Consider the following 18,801-nt stretch of genomic DNA (forward strand, 5'->3'; position numbering starts at 1 on the left):
TCTAAAAATTACGCCTTACCATTTTCCCATATGGTTTTTTTCATAGCTACTGTAATACTCTTGCTGATAATATACTGATGGGTGTAATAGACTTAAGATGATTAGATAAGACACAGTTTAGAAACAAGACCGACTCTGATGTTCAGTTAAGTGAGTCCCTTTTGAATAGGTAAAAGCCAGATTTCACTTGTGGAAATAAAATATGGGACTGGAAAAACACACCACATAACTCAAATAACAAACACAAAACATGAACCTCAGCCTAAACTTTTTCTCCCCAAGCTTGGCTGGTCCCAGGATCTCCCTGTAGAATCTACTCTATGCCAGCTCTAGTCACCTCTGCTACAGAGAAATGTCTTGTCTTGTATTTTGATTAGAGTTAAAATCCACCTGCCAATGTGAGTCAGCAGTTGTTACTCAGAGGAGCATTATATTCTTATGTAGCATTTTAGAAACTGCCCCTGTTACAGTATCCTTTGTCAGTAAAATGGGGAAGTAATGGGTCTAAACACCATGATGTTCACTGGGTATTCTAGTATTTATCAAGCTTCATTGCATATCATCCATGTGGTTTGTCAAGTGTATACCAACTTGCTGTCATGATACTTCAGTTTCTAATATGCACAATCCCAAGTCTGTAGTTAGAATTCACTATCGAATCTAAATATGGCTAAAGGGAAGAGATCTGCTTTTCTTAGGATTTCAGCCCAAACTATATACTATTACTTACATGTAATATAGGTGCTTTTTCTGTATCCATGTAACGTACGTACTCAGCATCACAATACTAGCCAAAGATTCAGCTGGGATTCATAAGGGTTAGTGGAACACATGCAAAATATGATTGTATTGGCACCCAGAAATTAAAAAGCCACTTTATTTAAAAAAAAATCAAGAGCATAAAACTAAACATAATGCATCTGTTATTGTTCATTGAAAGAGCAATATATTTACCAGACCTTGTGATTTAAAAAAAATCTGCACTCATTTTGTTGAGCACAGCATTCTAAAAGTTCACATGGTGAGAGCCCTTTATTGTGAATGAATTGTGACTTGTATTAAAATGTGAAAGTGTCTTATTAAAATAGGTATTTTTGCATCTCTACTGGTCTACTAATCATTTCAAAATGTATAATATTTGTGTCACCAGTGAGACATGGGCATAATATCAAACCACTATTGGTAAACAAGTTTCAATCCCACTTAAAGATATTGAAAAGAAAAAGAGAAATTCAAAAGAAGTCAACTGAGGACATGACTTATGAGAACAGTGAACTTAATTTGTCTAGTGCAATAAGCTGATGCTAAGAGAAACATTACAGGACAGAATATGAATTATGAATATTGGAAAAGAAGCAACGAATTACTGAAATTCAGCACCAGTAATAAAATAAGGAACTATGGGCTAAGATTAGAGGAGGATGAATGTATCCAGAACAGGGGTGGGCAAACTACGGGCCACATCCGGCCTGCCAGACGATTTAATCCAGCCCTTGAACTCTCACTGGGGAGCGGGGTCAGGGGCTGCTCCATGTGCATGTGCTGCAGCTCCCAGAAGCAGCAGCATGTCCCCCCTCTGGCTCCTATGCAGAGGAGCAGCCAGGCGACCCTGCACGCTGCCCCCGCCCCAAGCGCCGCCCCCGCAGCTCCCATTGGCTGGGGACTGCAGCCAATGGAAGCTGCGGGGGCGGTGCCTGCGGACGGGGCAGCTCGCAGAACCACCTGGCTGCGCTGCCGCATAGGAGCTGGAGAGGGGGACTGGCTGTTGCTTCTGGGAGCTGCTTGAGGTAAGCGCTGCCTGGAGCCTGCACCCCCTCCTGCGCCCCAACCCCCTACCCCAGTCCTGATCCCCCTCCCACCCTCCAAACCCCTCAATCTCAGCCCAGAGCACCCTCCTGTACCCCAAAACCCCCTCATCCCCAGCCCCACCCCAGAGTCCGCACCTCCAGCCGGAGGCCTCACCCCAGCCCCCGCCCCAGCCTGGAGCATGCTCCCACACCCTGAACTCCTCTTTTCTGGTCCCATCCCAGAGCCCTCACCCCCTCTTACACCCCATCCCCAATTTCATGAGCATACAATTTCAATACCCAGATGTGACCCTCGGGCCAAGAAATTTGCCCATCCCTGATTTAGGATGTTAGAGAAAACATTTGGATGGTGAGGACACTAATAATAATTGTGTCACAATCACTAGAAATTTTTAAAAGAGTTAAGTAGGTTTTGATCAACCATGAAATCATTTTTCCAGTCTCCCATGGTATGGTTCGTTTTTGAGGACCACAGCTGAGAGTGTTGTACACTGCAATACCAGGTTTTAATATTAGCATTTTATAGACAAGTCCCCCAAATACTTGAGCAATGACCTTTTGCCTAGCAATTGTGATAGGCTAGGGCTGCTCTGCTGTCAGTCCCTAGGTTCATGCAGAACTTTGCTGTGTGCAAGAATTCCTTAGCTGAAGATTTTTCCTAGAATCAGTGCCTAAGGGAAGTCTAGTATCAGGGGGTAGCTGTGTTAGTCTGTATCTACAAAAACAACAAGGAGTCTGGTGGCACCTTAAAGACTAACAGATTTATTTGGGCATAAGCTTTCGTGGGTAAAAACCTTACTTTTTCAGATGGGAAGTCTGCCTTTTCAGGATGTGCATAAGTGCTTAAATCAGTGCTTTATGGAACTCCTTTTTAAGGGGAAGTTTACTATGCACTATATATTTTAATTGATCAATCCTTGACCTTTTGGGGCCACATCTCTTGGAGTTGGTATATGTGTGTGACATGGGAAAGTTTGCGATGTTGTTGTTGTTCTGTTGGAAGGTTTGACTATCATCCCTTTTGTTGATGGGGTGGTTTGCCTGATGATTATTGGGTTTACCTTTCTTTCCGATCAGTTTGATGATATTGGCTGTGTGTCTGGGCTAGTTGTTTTTCTTTTAATTTTTTTAATGTTTTTTTTTTTAACTGTGTTTTTTGTGTCTGTTGGATGCCTTCAAATAGCATCTTTATAAGTTGGTTAAATAATTGGGGATAGGGTAGTGCACTGGCAGGAGGAAGACAAACATTTACGGAGGAAGCTGTGATAGTGCATTTAATATTTTATTTTTACAGGGCAGATGTTAGTGTATTGAAAAACAACTGGACAGTAGCTCAGTGTTCTGATTTGCGTGAAAGTCTCCACATGAAGCAGAGATTCTGTTAACTTTGTGGTAGCTTGTGGCTCAGCTCATTGTGGATGCAAATTGGATGTATGGTGTGTTTAATTTGCAAGAACCCAAACAAAATCCCGAAGAAATGGATTGTGCAATTAGAGAAACTCAAACCCACTTGAAATAAGGTTGAGGTTGGATTCTACCCAGTTACGTGAACATCAGGTCAGGCCAGCGAAATCGCCACAGACGCAGGCTGATTGCTGTTCCCATAGCTCAGCCCGCTCAGCCAGCCGTCTCAGACCGTCAGATCCCAGTTTCTTGTAAGACCTCCTCAGAGGTTCAGAGTCATATAATTTTTGTCCTGGACATGGGTAGCTCTTTTCACAGGTCTCTGGAAATCAAAAGAGGATGCTGGGTGCTGGGCTTACCCCTCAGAACCTCAGTTGTCTGCAGAAAAGGATCACTACCTTATCCATCCTGGAGAGGTTTTCGGTGCCCGGGGCCTATGTGTACTGTGACAAAGTCAAGCCGGATGGCTGCAAGAGGGTGCTAGAGAATTTGACAATCACCAGAAACTGCTTTCAGACAGATTTACAGGTCTTCAATAGGTTTGTGTGGCCTGGAAGGCAGATATGTTAGACCTAGAATGTTAAAGGCCCTCTTCCCTACTAGCTGAGAAGGGGTTACCTCAGGTCAGTTAGGGACACCTGAATCCAATTAAGGGCTGCCTGAGACCTTTTACAACTGCTCCTCTGGCAAGAGAAAGGGGGAAGAGAGAGAGACAAGCTGCTGCCAGGCTAATAGCAGCAGGGCAAGCTGCTCCAGGGTGAGAGGCTGTGCCGCCTCATAGGGGAAACAGCCAAACCTGAGTGTTGGCTAGGGAAGGACTGACACCCCAGGGCAAACAACAGGACGACACCCTGCCCCAACGAGGAGGCAGGGAAAGGTATCCCCCTTAGTTTTCGTATTTTTGAGACTGTTTCCTTTTAAATTGGTGGAGGATCCCCCCTTCGATGGATCCTGAGGCCTACCCTGCAAAGATGATCAAAGGGCTGATTTACCCCAGGCCTGCCATCGCCAGAGGGGGAAACACTAAGTCTGGTGAGATGAAGGAGGTGCCTTGCCACAGTACCCTCATGCTGGTTAGCCAGGAAACAGTCCTCCTGTCAAGAAGCTTGTAACTGAGCAGCAGCAGGAAGCACCTCAGCCTCTTTTACGTTGGAGGGGAATAGCGTAATCATGAGCTCCCTGGCCTAGGAGAGACACTTAAGAATCCCTAGAGTGAAGCTGATAGGGGACACTCTTCTATTTAATGTGAAGGATGTAGGAATGCCTGCAATGTTTTATGAAGATTATATGTTCCACCTATTTTTCTGATTGTCATTGTGTGGTTTACCGGATGAGAATAAGCTGTTCATTCAAGCAGCAGATACTTGCAGGAAAAGGGAGAAATAGCTGCACTTACCAGTGTCTAATGGACAATGTACATCATTCGTTTTTAAAATTCCCCTCCAACCATGCACAGCTCACCAGTCTGGCTTGTAACTACGGAGGAGGGGGGAATCTAAGTGGGAAAATGGGCACAGAGAACCTGGGATGGATAAAAAGACTACTGGTCACAGATCTCCAAAGGGAAGACTTGCAGATAGCTGAACCCAGCTGGACCTGCTGAGTAATCATGGTTGGCACCCAGGGCCTGAACTAGGAGTGGCGGGATTCCATGCTGAGAGAGGTGAAGATGCATGTCTGGCAACCTGTGTAGTGAACTCCAGGAGACTGGAGAGGGATCAAAGGTGCACCTAGCCCTGAACTGTGACATTTAACACTAAGGATTTGGAAGCGCTAGTTACGCCTGCTTTGTAGCAAACCTGCTGCCAGTGGGAATAGGACTGTTTCAGAAGTCCCTGTTCTCTGAGGGTTGGTTTGGATATTCCCTGAACCACTTTCCAGACTGAAGAAAGGAGTTGCCTTTTCTGGTGATCCCTAAAGATCCTAAGGATGAAAGCAGCAGTGTGTTGCTCCTATGGAACCATGGAGGAAGCAGTCTAACCCCAGAACGGTGATGGTGGGGAGGAGAGGAGAAGAGAAACAATCATGGCACCTTGAAGATGTTTAATGTTAAAGGCAGAGAGGGATAGAGGGTGATGCTCACTGAAGGTTTGTGCTCTAATTAGGCACTTAGACAGCACTCGTTACCCCGGCAAGTGAACACGTCTATTCAGTGATGTCTTTCTCTTGCCGTTTAACTCTTTATTTTTTTTCTGTGCCTTAGTAACATGACCCCAGCAGGCAGAAATGCCCACTGTGACGGGTTGGGTCACAGAAACCCCTTTGGGTCTGCCACTTGATGTGCTGAAACTACCCCTGAGCCCATTTTCTCTGTCAGCTTGGGACTTCAGAACCCTGCCTTGTTGAGCCAGACACGCTAGCCTGCTGCAAACACAGACCAAGGTCTGAACCATGTCCCGCATAAGCTGCAGACTTAACTGAAAGCAGCTTAAGAAGTGCTCCTGTCTCTAGCACCCAGACACCCAGTGGAATCCAAACCCCAAATAAATCTGTTTTACTCTGTTATAAAGCTTATACAGGGTAAACTCATAAATTGTCCGCCCTCTATAACACTGATAGAGAGATATGCACAGCTGTTTGGTCCTCCAGGAATTACTTACTTACTTGGGGTTCAATAATAAGCAAAAGTGATTTTATTAAATATAAAAAGTAGGATTTAACTGGTTTCAAGTAATAACAGACAGAACAAAGCAAGTTACCAAGCAAAATAAAACACACACAAAAATGCAAGTCTAAACCTAATACATTAAGAAACTGATTATAGATAAATCTCACCCTCAGAGATGTTCCAATAAGCCTCTTTCACAGACTAGACTCCTTTCTAATCTGGGCCCAATCCTTTCCCCGGTACAGTCCATTTTCCAGCTTAGGTGGTAGCTACGGGATTTCTCATGACTGCCACCCCCTTTGTTCTGTTCCACCCCCTTTTATAGCTTTGGCACAAGGCGGGAATCTTTTGTCTCTCTGCATGATGTTGGTTCCATATGACCATAAATTGGAAAAAAAAAAAAACTATTTTTCAGTTTTGTATCTGACCTGAAACCAAGTGTGGTGATGGATTTGCATCCATGTATCTGAAATTTGAAGGCGTTCAGATTGGAGGTAATGGTTCTTAACCTCCAAATTATCACAGTTTTGGAGATTTTGTTTTGTAAAGACTGGTTTCATTAAAAGTCTTACTGAAATTTCAGTAAGTAATGCTGCCCGCTAAATCAGTTTGTTCAGGCAGATCTGATCATCCCAGGACAAATATTTACTGATCTAAAGTCCACATATTTAAAATATATAAGCTATGGTACAGTATGGATGTGTATTTACAAAGACGTAATATGTATCTTGTACAATAACACCTCAGGCTAACTTTTACCGTGCTCTGAGGTCAGTGGGCTAACTTCATCCCCTAAATAAGCAGATGAAACTTGTTTGGCTTCTAGTCTAGGGGACCTTTACCAGCTTATTACAGCACAGAATTTCATCCAATGGGTGTAAATCAGGGCATAGTTTGTAACCTAGTCCTAGATTTTTAAAGATATTTATGTGTTGCTGAGATCAGTTCTGCAATGTTTAACTGATTAGGAGCCTAAATCTCATTTTCCTAAGTGATTTGGGTCCTTAGGAGCCTACTCCCATTGACTTGCAATGGGATTTAGGCTGTTAAGTGCCTACGGCCCTTTTGAAAATGAGATATAGGCTCCTAAATCAGTTATGCACTGCAACGCTGAGCATAGCAATGCCTAAATTACCTTTAAAAATCTGGTCCCTAATCTAATTTTTAAAAAATATAGTCATAAAATTACATATTGTTTACTCAAAAATTTTATTACCTTTAAAAATTGATGTATTAATTGCTTTTGGTCATGACCACAAGTTACTATGTAACTATGTGTGAAAGGAGTTGGTATACTCAGTGCAGTTCGCAAAAAAACCATCACAATTCGTAAACAGGTCAAGTTTGTGGGCCGCCAAGTCAAGCTGAACGGACACTAAAGCAAAATTAGGGAGTTTGCACTGCCCCTGCTTGTGCTTCACCTACCTGGTGAAGAACTATATTATTCCAGTCTTTAGTACTGTCAGTGGGGCACTTTTTATGAGCACTAAAACTAAAAACAAATCTGAAAGCATTTCCAAAAGAATAGTAAGAAGCATATAGACTTATTTCAAGCATCAGCTTTAGAATGATGCTCCTTAGGTAAACTGAAACAAAACAGATATTCGCAAAAAGAAGAACAGGAGGACTTGTGGCACCTTAGAGACTAACAAATTCTTCTTTTTGCGGATACAGACTAACACGGCTGCTACTCTGAAAACAGATATTGACTCATATGGGAGACTGTGTCTGTGCAGTTAAAAGTACCTTATTTCTCCACCTTTTTTGCCATGTAATCACTGTATTGTGCTTGCCGAAAAATGATTATTGGCATAATTCTCTCTAGAATTTTATGATAGAAAGTTCTAATTTTCCTAACAAAAACTGAATTGTTTGATTCCAGAATTTAGGTGCATGTTGTATAGGCTAAAGTCATAAATGTATAAACAGTATATGATATATATGTAAGGAGGAGGGAGAAGGAAGGAAAGAGAGAGATGTTTTCTTGTACCTTAAGCAGTTACTGCCTAATTCATTAGGAAAATCACAAACAAGCAAGCTTTGAAAACCTGGATTAGATTGGATTACAAAATGTACAGATTATAGCAGAAAACAGGAGCCTCAAATAATCTCGCTTCATTGTGGCTGTATCACATGCACATATTCATGTGAACTACAAATTCTTTTTTACCTGCTCAGCTGTATGTTTAGATCCAGAGGCATGAGTAGCATTTCTTTAGCAATTTTCTATAAGGTAGTATTGTACTGGCAATTTTCTACAATATCTTTCTGGTTTTGATCTTCTGATACAAAAGCAGTGCGTTGCAATTTTTTGTTGCTGAAAACAAATACTGTGCATTGTTTGCTAGGTACAATACAAAGGAAATGTGATTGTGTGTGAGAGCATTTCTAGTGTATTATGTTACTGTACTGTAGGCCTCTTGGGGAAAGTGACTTAACATTTCTTTGAAGTAATTTTACCATAATTATTACTTTATTGCTGACAGTTCAAAATAACTTTGTGCACCAGCAAGAGAGACTTGTTTTTATTTTTGGATAATTTGTTACTGCTTCAGTGGAACCTGTTCAGAGCCTTCCAATCCTGGGGTGAGGTTCTGTGCTATGCAATTGAGATACATCCTGATCCTAGGCTTCTCTGGAGGCTGGAACAGTCCCTGTAATTTAGATCGGGGTGGCCAACCTGAGCCTGAGAAGGAGCCAGAATTTACCAATGTACATTGCCAAAGAGCCAGTAATACATCAGCAGCCCGCCATCGGCTCCCCCACTCCCAGCGCCTCCCACCACCGGCAGTCCTGCAGATCAGCGCCTCCCTCCCCCTCCCTCCTTCCCCGCACCTCCCAATCAGCTGTTTCGTGGCATGCTGGAGGCTCTGGGAGGGAGTGGGGGCAGAAAAAGAGCACTGCAGGCTCAGGGGAGGGGGTGGGAAGGGGTGGAGTGGGGGCAGGGCCTGTGGCAGAGCCAGGGGTTGAGCAGTGAGCACCCCCCAGCACATTGGAAAGTTGGCGCCTGTAGCTCCAGCCCCGGAGTCGGTGCCTATACAAGGAGCTGCATATTGACTTCTGAAGAGCCACATGTGGCTCCGGAGCCACAGGTTGGCCACCCCTAATTTAGATAACCCTGGGGGGGCTGTCCAAGTTACCTCAGCCCCTCTTTGTCTCATGGGCCAGAAAGATGCCTGAAATCTCTGTAGTGTTGTTCCCACTCCTCTTGCCTCCTATGCTTGTGAGAGGGTCCTCAGAGAACAGCTTTACTTTGGCACATGCCAAACTTTTAAAGCACGTAGTTGTTAGAGGGCTTTCCCTCAACCCTTCCACTTCCCTGGTTCTTGTCATGCAGACAGCAAGCAGCAAAAGACCAGAAGTCCGAAGTGCAAACAGTGCGATGTTTAACGGGGCTAGTTTCCAAGCAAGCATATTCCAAAGCCCTTCACACCAGTCGGACTTATTTCCCAGCTCTGATGCCGCAGAGCATATACCCCATATCCCCCTTCTCAGTTCTGATGCCGCAGAACCTTGCCTGTGTCCATGTTCCGCGTTCCCCATTCCCGTCTCTTCCCCTCCCCCCCGCAAGCATACCTTAACCAATCATTTTACTGAAATTTAACTAACCAATCCTAACCTATTGTAACATACCGTAATTCTCTAACCAATTATATTCCACTATCCTAATTAACTTACACCTAGCAAAATTAGTTATACAGCAGACAGAAACAATTAGAGAATCAGACAGATTAACAATAGAAAAGTGGGAGCCATAAAGATAAAACAATACAGAAATGAGGGTTTCACAGCCGCAACCATTGAGAAGTGATTTCTTGGCAGACAGGATGCTATCAAACTAAGTTTTCTTTAACCATCTTAAGATCTGTTTCTTTATCTGGTGGTGATGGGCATTATCAGGACAGGATCATCTTCCTAACAGCCCAATACCACCTTATTTCAATGTGACTGATTTGGAATGTGAGGATGTGACCGTTCACTTCCCAGCTTGTCGCTGCCCCTGCTGCTTAGCCGAAGGCCTTAGCTTAAGAACAAGGCCTCAGACTGTCCTAGTGAGAGAAGGCCCATACACAGGCAGACTGTGATTTTGATTTTGTTTTTATACCCCTGTAACTAACTAAGTGATAAAAATACACCTAAGTTCTTAAACTATAGGTCTTTACAGTATTCTAACAGTACAGGTCTGTAGTATCTTACGCTAGGGTTACGTTCTGCAGTCAGCGCGTAAAGTGAAAATCGCGTATAGTTAAAATTACATTGAGTGTAATGGCGGGCAGAATCGCCCGCACTACAGGTACAGTATTAAAATTGTTATTTTTCTCTTTTTTTTTGTTTTTGTTTTTGCCGATCATGTAAAGCTGAAATCGTGCATGTTAAAGATGCGACAGACCTGTAGTTAACTCCTTTTCGCTTCAGTGCTTAACTGCTTTGCTGAATCAGGGCCTAAAAGGAAACCTTACATTGAGCTGTAGTGTGTCAAAAGCTGTTTTTAAAAAAATAAAAACACCACTGGTGCTACATTTTACATGTGTGTTGAAATTACCATAGTTAAAGACAGTCTCTGCACATTTCTTCGGAAGAACTGTGAGACTTGGGACGCTCTTATCCAGAACTGATAGGCTAATGGATAGGAGCTCCTGTGATAAAATCCTAGTGCCCAGGGCCGGTGCAACCATTAGGCGAACTAGGGGGCCGTCTAGGGCGCCTAGTGGTTGAGGGTGCCTAAAGGCCTGCTCAGGTGAGGAGGTGGAGTGGAGGTGAGCTGGGGCGGGGGGGGTGAGGGGATGGCCGCCCACAGTAACGGTGGGGTGGGGGCGCACAGGGGAACTGCACCCCGCCCCAGATCACCTCCACTCTGCCTCCTCCACTGAGCACACAGCCCCCGCTCTAATTCTCCTCCCCTCCCAGGCTTGCGGCGCCAAGTGGTGCTGGCGTGCTCAGCGGAGGAGGTGGAGCAGAGGTGAACTGAGGCAGGCTCCCTGGGCAGGGATAGCTGCAGAGGGGGGGTAGCTGCTGCGGGGGTGGGGGGAGATTAGCTGGGGCGGGGTTAGCTGGGTGGGGGGGTGGCGCTAGGTGGAAGTTTCGCCTCGGGTGCGAAACTTCCTTGCAATGGCCCTGCTAGTGCCCCCATCTTAACATGTACTGTATAAAGAAAAAGTATTAGGTAGCTACCTGGCACTGGAAACATTTGTTTTGGCTTTCACTTTCTTTGCCTTTCTCTGGAATGCTGCCCTTTTATTTAAAGTAACATAAAATTGAATTTACACAATTTGAGGGCGTAAGTCATATGCATTGCAAAACTTAATTACAGGGAGTCCTAAATAAATTTCTGAAGTAGTTATAATTGAAGCCTCGTTCCAGGGAAGCATCCTTATAAGTACACCCTTTAATTCCAGTGAAATCCAAGAGTTACTCATGCTCGAAGTTAAATATGTGCCCTTCCTGAAATAAAGATGGACATAATCATGTGCTTAAATTCTTTCCTGAATTGGGATCTGGGTTTGTATATAATATTAAATCTGGGATCTTTTTTCTTTTATTGATCTAAATTATTATACACTAAGCATTAAACTGCTCATCAACAAGCATGCCCGATTCTAAACTGTGCAGTTGAAGTTGTATTTTATTTTAGACATATTTAATGTAACTCTACACACGGTCATAATTACCTAATTTAAGATGATACTGAAAAGGAGCCATGTATATGTGTATGCTATTCTTTAATGAATACTTAATATAGAAAATTAGAAAGCACCACTGAATCCAAATGTAGTAAAAAGAAAATAGTGTAATATCACAACCAGTTGACTTCAATGTTTTCATCATAAAGTTGTTAAAAATCCAAGAAGTCAGAAACACTATATAAATAGCTTCTTCTGTTGGTAAATATGATTTAATAAAAGCATATTTAGGTTGAGATTTTCAAAGGAGCCCACAAGAGTTAGGTGCTAAACTCCCGTGGAAAGTCAGTGGAAGGTGGAGGCCTAACTCCTTTAGGACGCTGAAAATTCCAGCCTTAATTTTTAAAAGGTTGTACTATTCTGTAGAACCCAAAGTTATTGTGTTAAGAAAATAATTGAAATAAACATAGCTTTAAAAGGAAGGACCTGTATTTCTAGCAGTACTGGCAAACTTTCCAAATGTAATTAACCTTTACAGTTTGATTTGTTTCTGCAGGATTGCAGCATTCCAGAAATAGAGTTTTGCCCGCAAGCTGGAACAGAGGGGTTTCCTGTCTGCATTCAGAGTGAAGTTGCCAATTTAGAAGAACTGGATGTTAAAAGCACCTTTTACATAATTGTCAAGTCAGGAGTGTGAGTATTGGAATTCTTTACTAGTAGTTTGTAAGCTGGCGGAATGACATAGCAGAAAAAAACACTTGCAATCAAAAAGGATTTTTCTGAGGGCATTATATTTATAAAAATATGTTAACATAAACTCCCTAGTTTGTTTCAGTCCAGTTCTATGATTCCTTGGTGTGCAGCCTGACTCTCTCAAAGGCATTCTCCCTCTGTTTTCCTATCAACCAGTCTTGTAGACCTTTCCTTGAGCACCTGTATAAGTAGAGGAAGAAGCTCAGATAAGGTCAACTTCTTGTTCACTGGAGACCAGTAGTGTCCTTTTACCCAACCACACTGTTAAAAGCATAACAGTGTGATTGAATTCCAGAAAATAAATATTGCCTCAATTGAGCACTCCTGAAGCGGCAACTGTGCCCTTACTTTCTGTGTGGCTAGTCAGAAGGGCTATGCAAAATGAGCCAAATCCAGACTCCCTCACCAGTCCAGTACTTTGTGTGTTTAGCAGAGGAAATATGTTTGTCAGGTAGGTGCACAGAACTTCCCGGTCCTTTCGTTCTAGAGTGAGATGTTTTCCTCTTTTCCAGAATCATTATGGAGTGACAGGAGTCACTCCATGATTGGGGTTGAAGCTAGCTTCCCATTATGAATCTAGCTTTCCTGAGGTTCACATGCAACTGCTGATCCCCAGCAGAATACTTTTGTGAAGTTTGGAAAAAAATTAGAAAATGAGTTTTAAAGCTATGAGAAAAGGAAAGGAGAAAAGTGTTCAACTACAGTAATTTTTAATTGCTTACAATTTTCTAGATAGCAAGTTTTAAGTACTTGATACTCCACGTGCATATAAGCCCCCACCTCCATTCTTCATCATTGTCCACTAGTCTCATATCCCACCCACTAAAACCCACCTAGTCTTTCCCCACCTCACCCTTACACACATACTTCCTTTTGAAATGACAGTCTGAAGGAGGGAGCCATGCTTCAAGAACCTTAATGTCAAAATAAGAGCCCCTAGTTTTCAAATAAATGTAGTGAATGGACATATTCTAATAAGTCTGAAGCAAAGCCCTGTGAAGTCAATACAAAGATTTCTATCTTATTTTGAATCATGAGTTCATGATAAATTTTGATGCCGGTGTTGGTCTCCAGACATTTGTAGTCATCAGTAGTAATCTTTAGGTTTTGCTTATTCACAGTGTAACAAGATGGCCTTTTATAATAAGTGACAAATGTTTTCTTGTCTTATTTCTTCTGGGTTAGACATTGAAGGAATCTTAAATTTAATTTTCTAAGATTGTAGCAACACATTCAAAATCCTAATGTTTAAATGTATTTTGTATTTAAGATACTTTATGTATCTGGTGCATATTGTCTAGCCCTGATGGATATAATCAAGAAAAGAATGTACACTCTTAACATATTTAATTGTTTTAAACAAGTCATTTTTTCTCCTCATTGCTATAGATGGCTTGCCTATTCAGACCCTAATTACAAAGGAGATATGCTAGTTTTGGAAGAAGGCAACTCACCATCTGAAATTTCTGCTGCAGATGTGAAATCTCTGCGTCCTCTAAAAATGGTGAGGATGTTGCGATTCTCTGAACGATGCACCCCATTTAATGATTTGGTCTAAAGATAACTTTGAGTTGAATTTTCTCTTTACAATTTTTTAGAGATTTTTGCATGTCTAACATAGATGTCATGCAGTGGTGTATTACAATGCATTTGCCATTCATCTGAAAAGTTGCTACGCTCCCACATTTGCACATTTAGAGCTCTCAGTAAGTCTGGAAAGGCTGTATTAGTTGGCACTGGGAGAAGAGATAGGTGCATGTTTGCAGCTCATATCTCTCTCAAGTGGGTCAAATCAGAACAGTCCAAGAATTGGGAAAGTTAACATTGGGATTTCATATTCCCCATGTTTAGGAGTTTTTGGATGTAGACTGTAGGTATGGTCTATTATAGATACAAAAATTGGATCCTGTCCTGGGTTTTTGGTCCATCTGCAGTTTGGATGTTGTGGTGGTGAACTGTATTGTTGCAACACATTGACAGTGCAGATTGTGACAGCCAATTTCCATAGAGGTATAATATTCTTCTTACTTTCTTTTCAATGCAAACTTCCAGAGCTTTGGGAATGTTCAAGTCAGAGAGGAACACCGGGTTCCTCAATGCAGTAGGACATCTTTAGTAAAAGAACAACTTGTGTCAAGAGGATGTGGATTAACTGCCTCTTTAAATAAGACCCAAAAGTTGTGCCTTTAAGGTTGTTCAGTTTTTGCTGGAACCAACAACAACTGGTTATAAAAGCTTCTTCAGAAAACCTTTGCATACTGGTACAGCTAGAGTCTGCTGCAGGTGCCAGGTCAGAAGAAGACATAACTACTCAAACTGCCTGGTAATCTTCCTGTGACTATGCACTGCATAGCAATCTTGATACACAGGCAACCTAATACTCCTTTGATGGCCAGCTTGTGGATATAAACATGGAAAGGGATGGATACAGATACAATGGCATGTAGCTTTAATGTGTACATAAAGGTTCCAAAGGGAGATTTTTCAAAACTGCAAGGGGCAGTTACGTGCCCAGCTCCCACTGAAAGTCAGTGTGAGTTGTGCACCTGCCTTCCATTTGTGCCTTTGAAAATCTCTCCCCTATTCTGCAAATATGTTGAAGGATTACAACAATCCTTGACTACTGTTTACAGCACTGGAACATTGTTATTCATATGCGCTGTTGTGCCTCCCTTCATAGATGGCTTACATTGTTCTCATTCCTGGGAATTTACCCATCAGCCTGTGTTCTGGTGAAATAAGTTTTGATATAAATAACTTTTTGGTATATGATCCCTACTGCTTTAAGAAAACTTGTAATATATGTGGAACAATTTTAAAGGTTATTTTAATTTTTTTCTAATCTGATCAGTGGTATAAGTGAATGACAAATAAGTAGTAAATACTTAGATCCATAGTGCAAGTAAAGATAAACATGTATAAAGTGTTGTTTTGTTTTTTTTATTCAGAGGCTCGTAAAAACATTCTGTGTTTGTAGATCATTTTTATAGATGTTCCTTGGTTTTGTGCATTATCAGTGTATTTAAATATCAGATTCAACACAGACTGGAATCATCTAGTATAGCTGCAAGAACTGCATACTCCAATAGGGTTATAAAATAAACACATATGGAAATATAATTTAAGATTTTATGTAATTATTTATTTATGTATTTTATATCTTAGGGTGGACTAAAGGTACAAATGCCTATGAATGTTAAGGTAAGTACCGAGCATGCTGCCAATAAAAGATTCTGTCACAGAGAGACCTTGATTTAAGACTACTTCCTTTTCTTAGTGTGGGAAATACCTCTTCTCTATTGTCTGTGGAATATTAGATTAGGCATTCTGCATCTGCCCACTTCCTAAGAACAAATTCTGTGATGCTACACAGCCCAGGAGTTACATGTGCTTTGTGAGACATAAAAGCAGTGGCAGGATTTTTTTCCAAGATAACTGAATGTCAGTTGTATGAAGAAGAATTTTAAAGGAACTACAGTCTGAAGTGAGTTTCTCCTAGTTGACACATCCACAGGCATCAGTGAACAAAGGACCCCTGTAGGTCAAATGTCTACTTCACCACATTCAAAAAATAAGAGAAAGGAAGTACACTCCCTTCCCTTCCCTTCCCTCCCCACCCCACCCCCACTGCAAGAGTCAAATCATGATTGGGAGGGCCCATCTTCTGGAGCACATTGGGGTGTGTGTGATTGGAATCCAATTGGAGGGTGGGAAGGGAGGCCAGAAACATTTTTCTTTGCTTTTAGTCTGCCCCTCCCCCACAGAAACATATATGGCTCCAGTTAACTTATTTTTAAAAAAAAAAAGCTGTAGCCTGGCCAATTGCATGCCAGAGCCATACCCATAGAAGGGAGTTACTCTAGCACACAGTGCATGTGACGCTGGTGAAGGGTGAACAGGTGAATCCAGAATGAGGAACTGTGCAATGCCAGAGGTAAGGAACCCATAGAATTTTCCTGCACCCAGGCAACTCTTCAAATCCCAACAAATTCTGATAGTTTTTTGTTTTGTTTTTTTAACTGTACGTCCAATGGAGGCTGTCCTGTTCCTCTATTCATGTCTGTCTAGTGCAGATCCATCAGCCACGGATTCCTTGGCTGGGAAGACCATGGATATTTTCTGCTGGATCAGGCTTATGGTGTCTCATCACTCAGCTCAAATGAAACTCTATGAATCTAGCGTATTTCATGGATTTTAAATATATGGGGTGAGATTCTCACTCCTGCTTGCTTCTTTACACTGAATGAAAAGGGCTGGAGCAGCATAAAGGAGCTCTAAGAGCCCCAGATCCAGCTTTGAGACAATTCCCGCAGCACAGGATTTGAGGAACATAGTCATAAGATTACTCTCTGAAAACACACTTGCAAGTCTCAGTATAGGCAGCCTGGGAAGGGCATATTGGGTCTGGCAGCAGGGCTAGAGCACAAAGCTCTGCAGAGATTCTAGGTGGCCTGGGGAAGCTGTCTTTAACTAGGGCTTCTCACATGGAAAATGTTATCAGCATAACTGTACTGTTTTAGTTATCTGTGGCCACTCTTGTTCAAGTAAAGGTGTCCACACAGGCAGTTATAGTGGTATAATTATATTGGTATTACTATACTGGTCAATTTTCCTGTGTAGAGAAGTCCTTAGACTGCCTGCTACAGCTGTCAAAATCATACCAGGGCTTGTCCAGACCCTGGAGCAACCTGCAATCAGGAGGACTCAGGAGACACAGCACAGAATTTCCACCATGGTGGGGCTGCTGAGAAAAAAATTGCATTCCTGGACAATGCTGCACTATATGTGTCAGATTTAAGATTACTAAAAGTTAAAGTATTAAATACATTGTTTCAAACCACATTCTCCAGATAGTAATATATGAGAAAAAAGATTTTGGAGGATGGGCCAAAGAGCTTTCTGGAAACACTGATGCTGTCCCAGCACTCTTTAGAAGTGATGAGGATTTCCAGGGAATTGGATCAATACGTGTCATTGGTGGAGTGTGAGTATATTTCATTTTTGTATTTAGTGTTCTCTGTAAATAGATAAATGACAAATTACTCTCTTTATAAGTAATCTAATTACAATCAAGGTTTCAAAAAATAGTCCTAGGATAAACCACAACCACAAACATTTATGTCTTGGAACAAACATTTGTGGCGTGTCTATACTAACATATGCAGATGTGTTAAATAACAAGGTAATTGGCAATCAGTTAAGGTGAGTTAAATTGTCTATACTATAGACAATATCTTGTGTGGGCAGGGGAAGGAATGGATTGACTTTTTTTTTTTTTTTTAATCTTAGGCCTTGTCTTCACTAGGGAAAAAGGTATGTGTTTAACTTGTGTTAGGTAATATGTGGTAACTGACACTAAGTAAAATCCTAGTGCAGACAAGGCAGTTTGTGGTTTTCACATGGGTTAACAGGTTGAAGTAAACCTTAGATTCCATCCTCCTCCATTTGATCTACTAACTCATGTAAAAGCTGTAAAGTGCTTCATCTTCACTAGGATTTTACCGTGTGTCGGTTATTCATGCATTTGCCAAAATGAGTTAACAACACACCTTTCTTTTCCTAGTGAAGATGTACCTGGCATTGATTTTGCATTGTTCTGCCCATTATATATTCATTTACAGTTGTGCAAAGTGGGTGTAAAAAGCTACCATTCCGATTTGGTAGCATTTTAGCATCACTTTTCATGGTTATATAAATGATTCTCTTAACATCTAGAGACTGAGACTATGGCCTGGTCTACACTAACCCCCAATTCGAACTAAGGTACGCAACTTCAGCTACGTGAATAACGTAGCTGAAGTCGACGTACCTTAGTTTGAACTTACCGCGGTCCAGACACGGCAGGCAGGTTCCCCCGTCGACTCCGCGTACTCCTCGCGCCGAGCAGCATGGGGAGTACTTCTGGGTTCGATTTATCGCGTCCAGACAAGATGCAAGATGCCGAACCAGCGCATAAGTATAGACAAGCCCTAAGTCTACACTAGAAATGCTACTGTGGCACAACTGCAGTGTTGGAGTGTAGATACTTAATACGGTGAAGAAGGGGTTTTCCCATCACTGTAATAAATTCATTTCTCTGACAGGTGGTAGCTAAGTTGACAGAATTGTCTGCACTGGGGCTTAGGTTGACTTAATTACCTATCACAAGGCATGAACATTTTTCACAGCCCTGAGTAAGGTAGTTATGCCCAGGGCTGGCTCCAGGCACCAGCGAAGGAAGCAAGTGCTTGGGGTGGCCAATGGAAAGGGGTGGCACCTCCAGATCTTCGGCAGCGGGTCCCTCAGTTTCTTGGAGCGAAGGACCCGCTGCCAAATTGCCGCCGAAGACCGAAGCGGCACAGCTGTGCTGCCACCGAAGTGCCGCCGATCAGCTTTATCTTTTTTATTTTTGCTTCGCCGCTTGGGGCTGCAAAAAAGCTGGAGCCGGCCCTGGTTATGCCAACCTAACTCTGTAGTGTAGAACAGCCCTGAGAGAATCAGTCCTTTGATGCATATCCCAGGAGCTCTGTATAACAACTAAGCCAACCCACTGTTCCTTGAACCCCACCAAGATCTGCCACTTTATCTAACAGTGCATGAAAATAAAGGTTTCTGCTAGAGAGACCAG

The 18,801-nt window shown here is 42.2% G+C and overlaps 1 protein-coding gene across 4 annotated transcripts in view; it reads left to right on the forward strand.

Annotated features, from left to right (window-relative positions):
* The window catches only part of CRYBG3 (crystallin beta-gamma domain containing 3), a 136,971-nt gene that overhangs the window by 69,074 nt on the left and 49,096 nt on the right, over positions 1-18,801 (forward strand). For all 4 annotated transcript variants that reach the window (XR_010599826.1, XM_065589255.1, XM_065589258.1 and 1 more), the window contains 4 exons: positions 11,998-12,134; positions 13,584-13,698; positions 15,360-15,395; positions 17,045-17,178. Coding sequence is in view for 3 of the 4 variants with exons in the window: in XM_065589255.1 (XP_065445327.1) it covers positions 11,998-12,134; positions 13,584-13,698; positions 15,360-15,395; positions 17,045-17,178 (422 nt within the window). In the remaining variant the exon portion in view is untranslated. The remainder of the gene's footprint in view (positions 1-11,997; positions 12,135-13,583; positions 13,699-15,359; positions 15,396-17,044; positions 17,179-18,801) is intronic.

This window comes from Chrysemys picta, chromosome 1 (genome assembly GCF_011386835.1).
Source record: "Chrysemys picta bellii isolate R12L10 chromosome 1, ASM1138683v2, whole genome shotgun sequence".
Classification (NCBI taxonomy): Eukaryota; Metazoa; Chordata; order Testudines; family Emydidae; genus Chrysemys; species Chrysemys picta.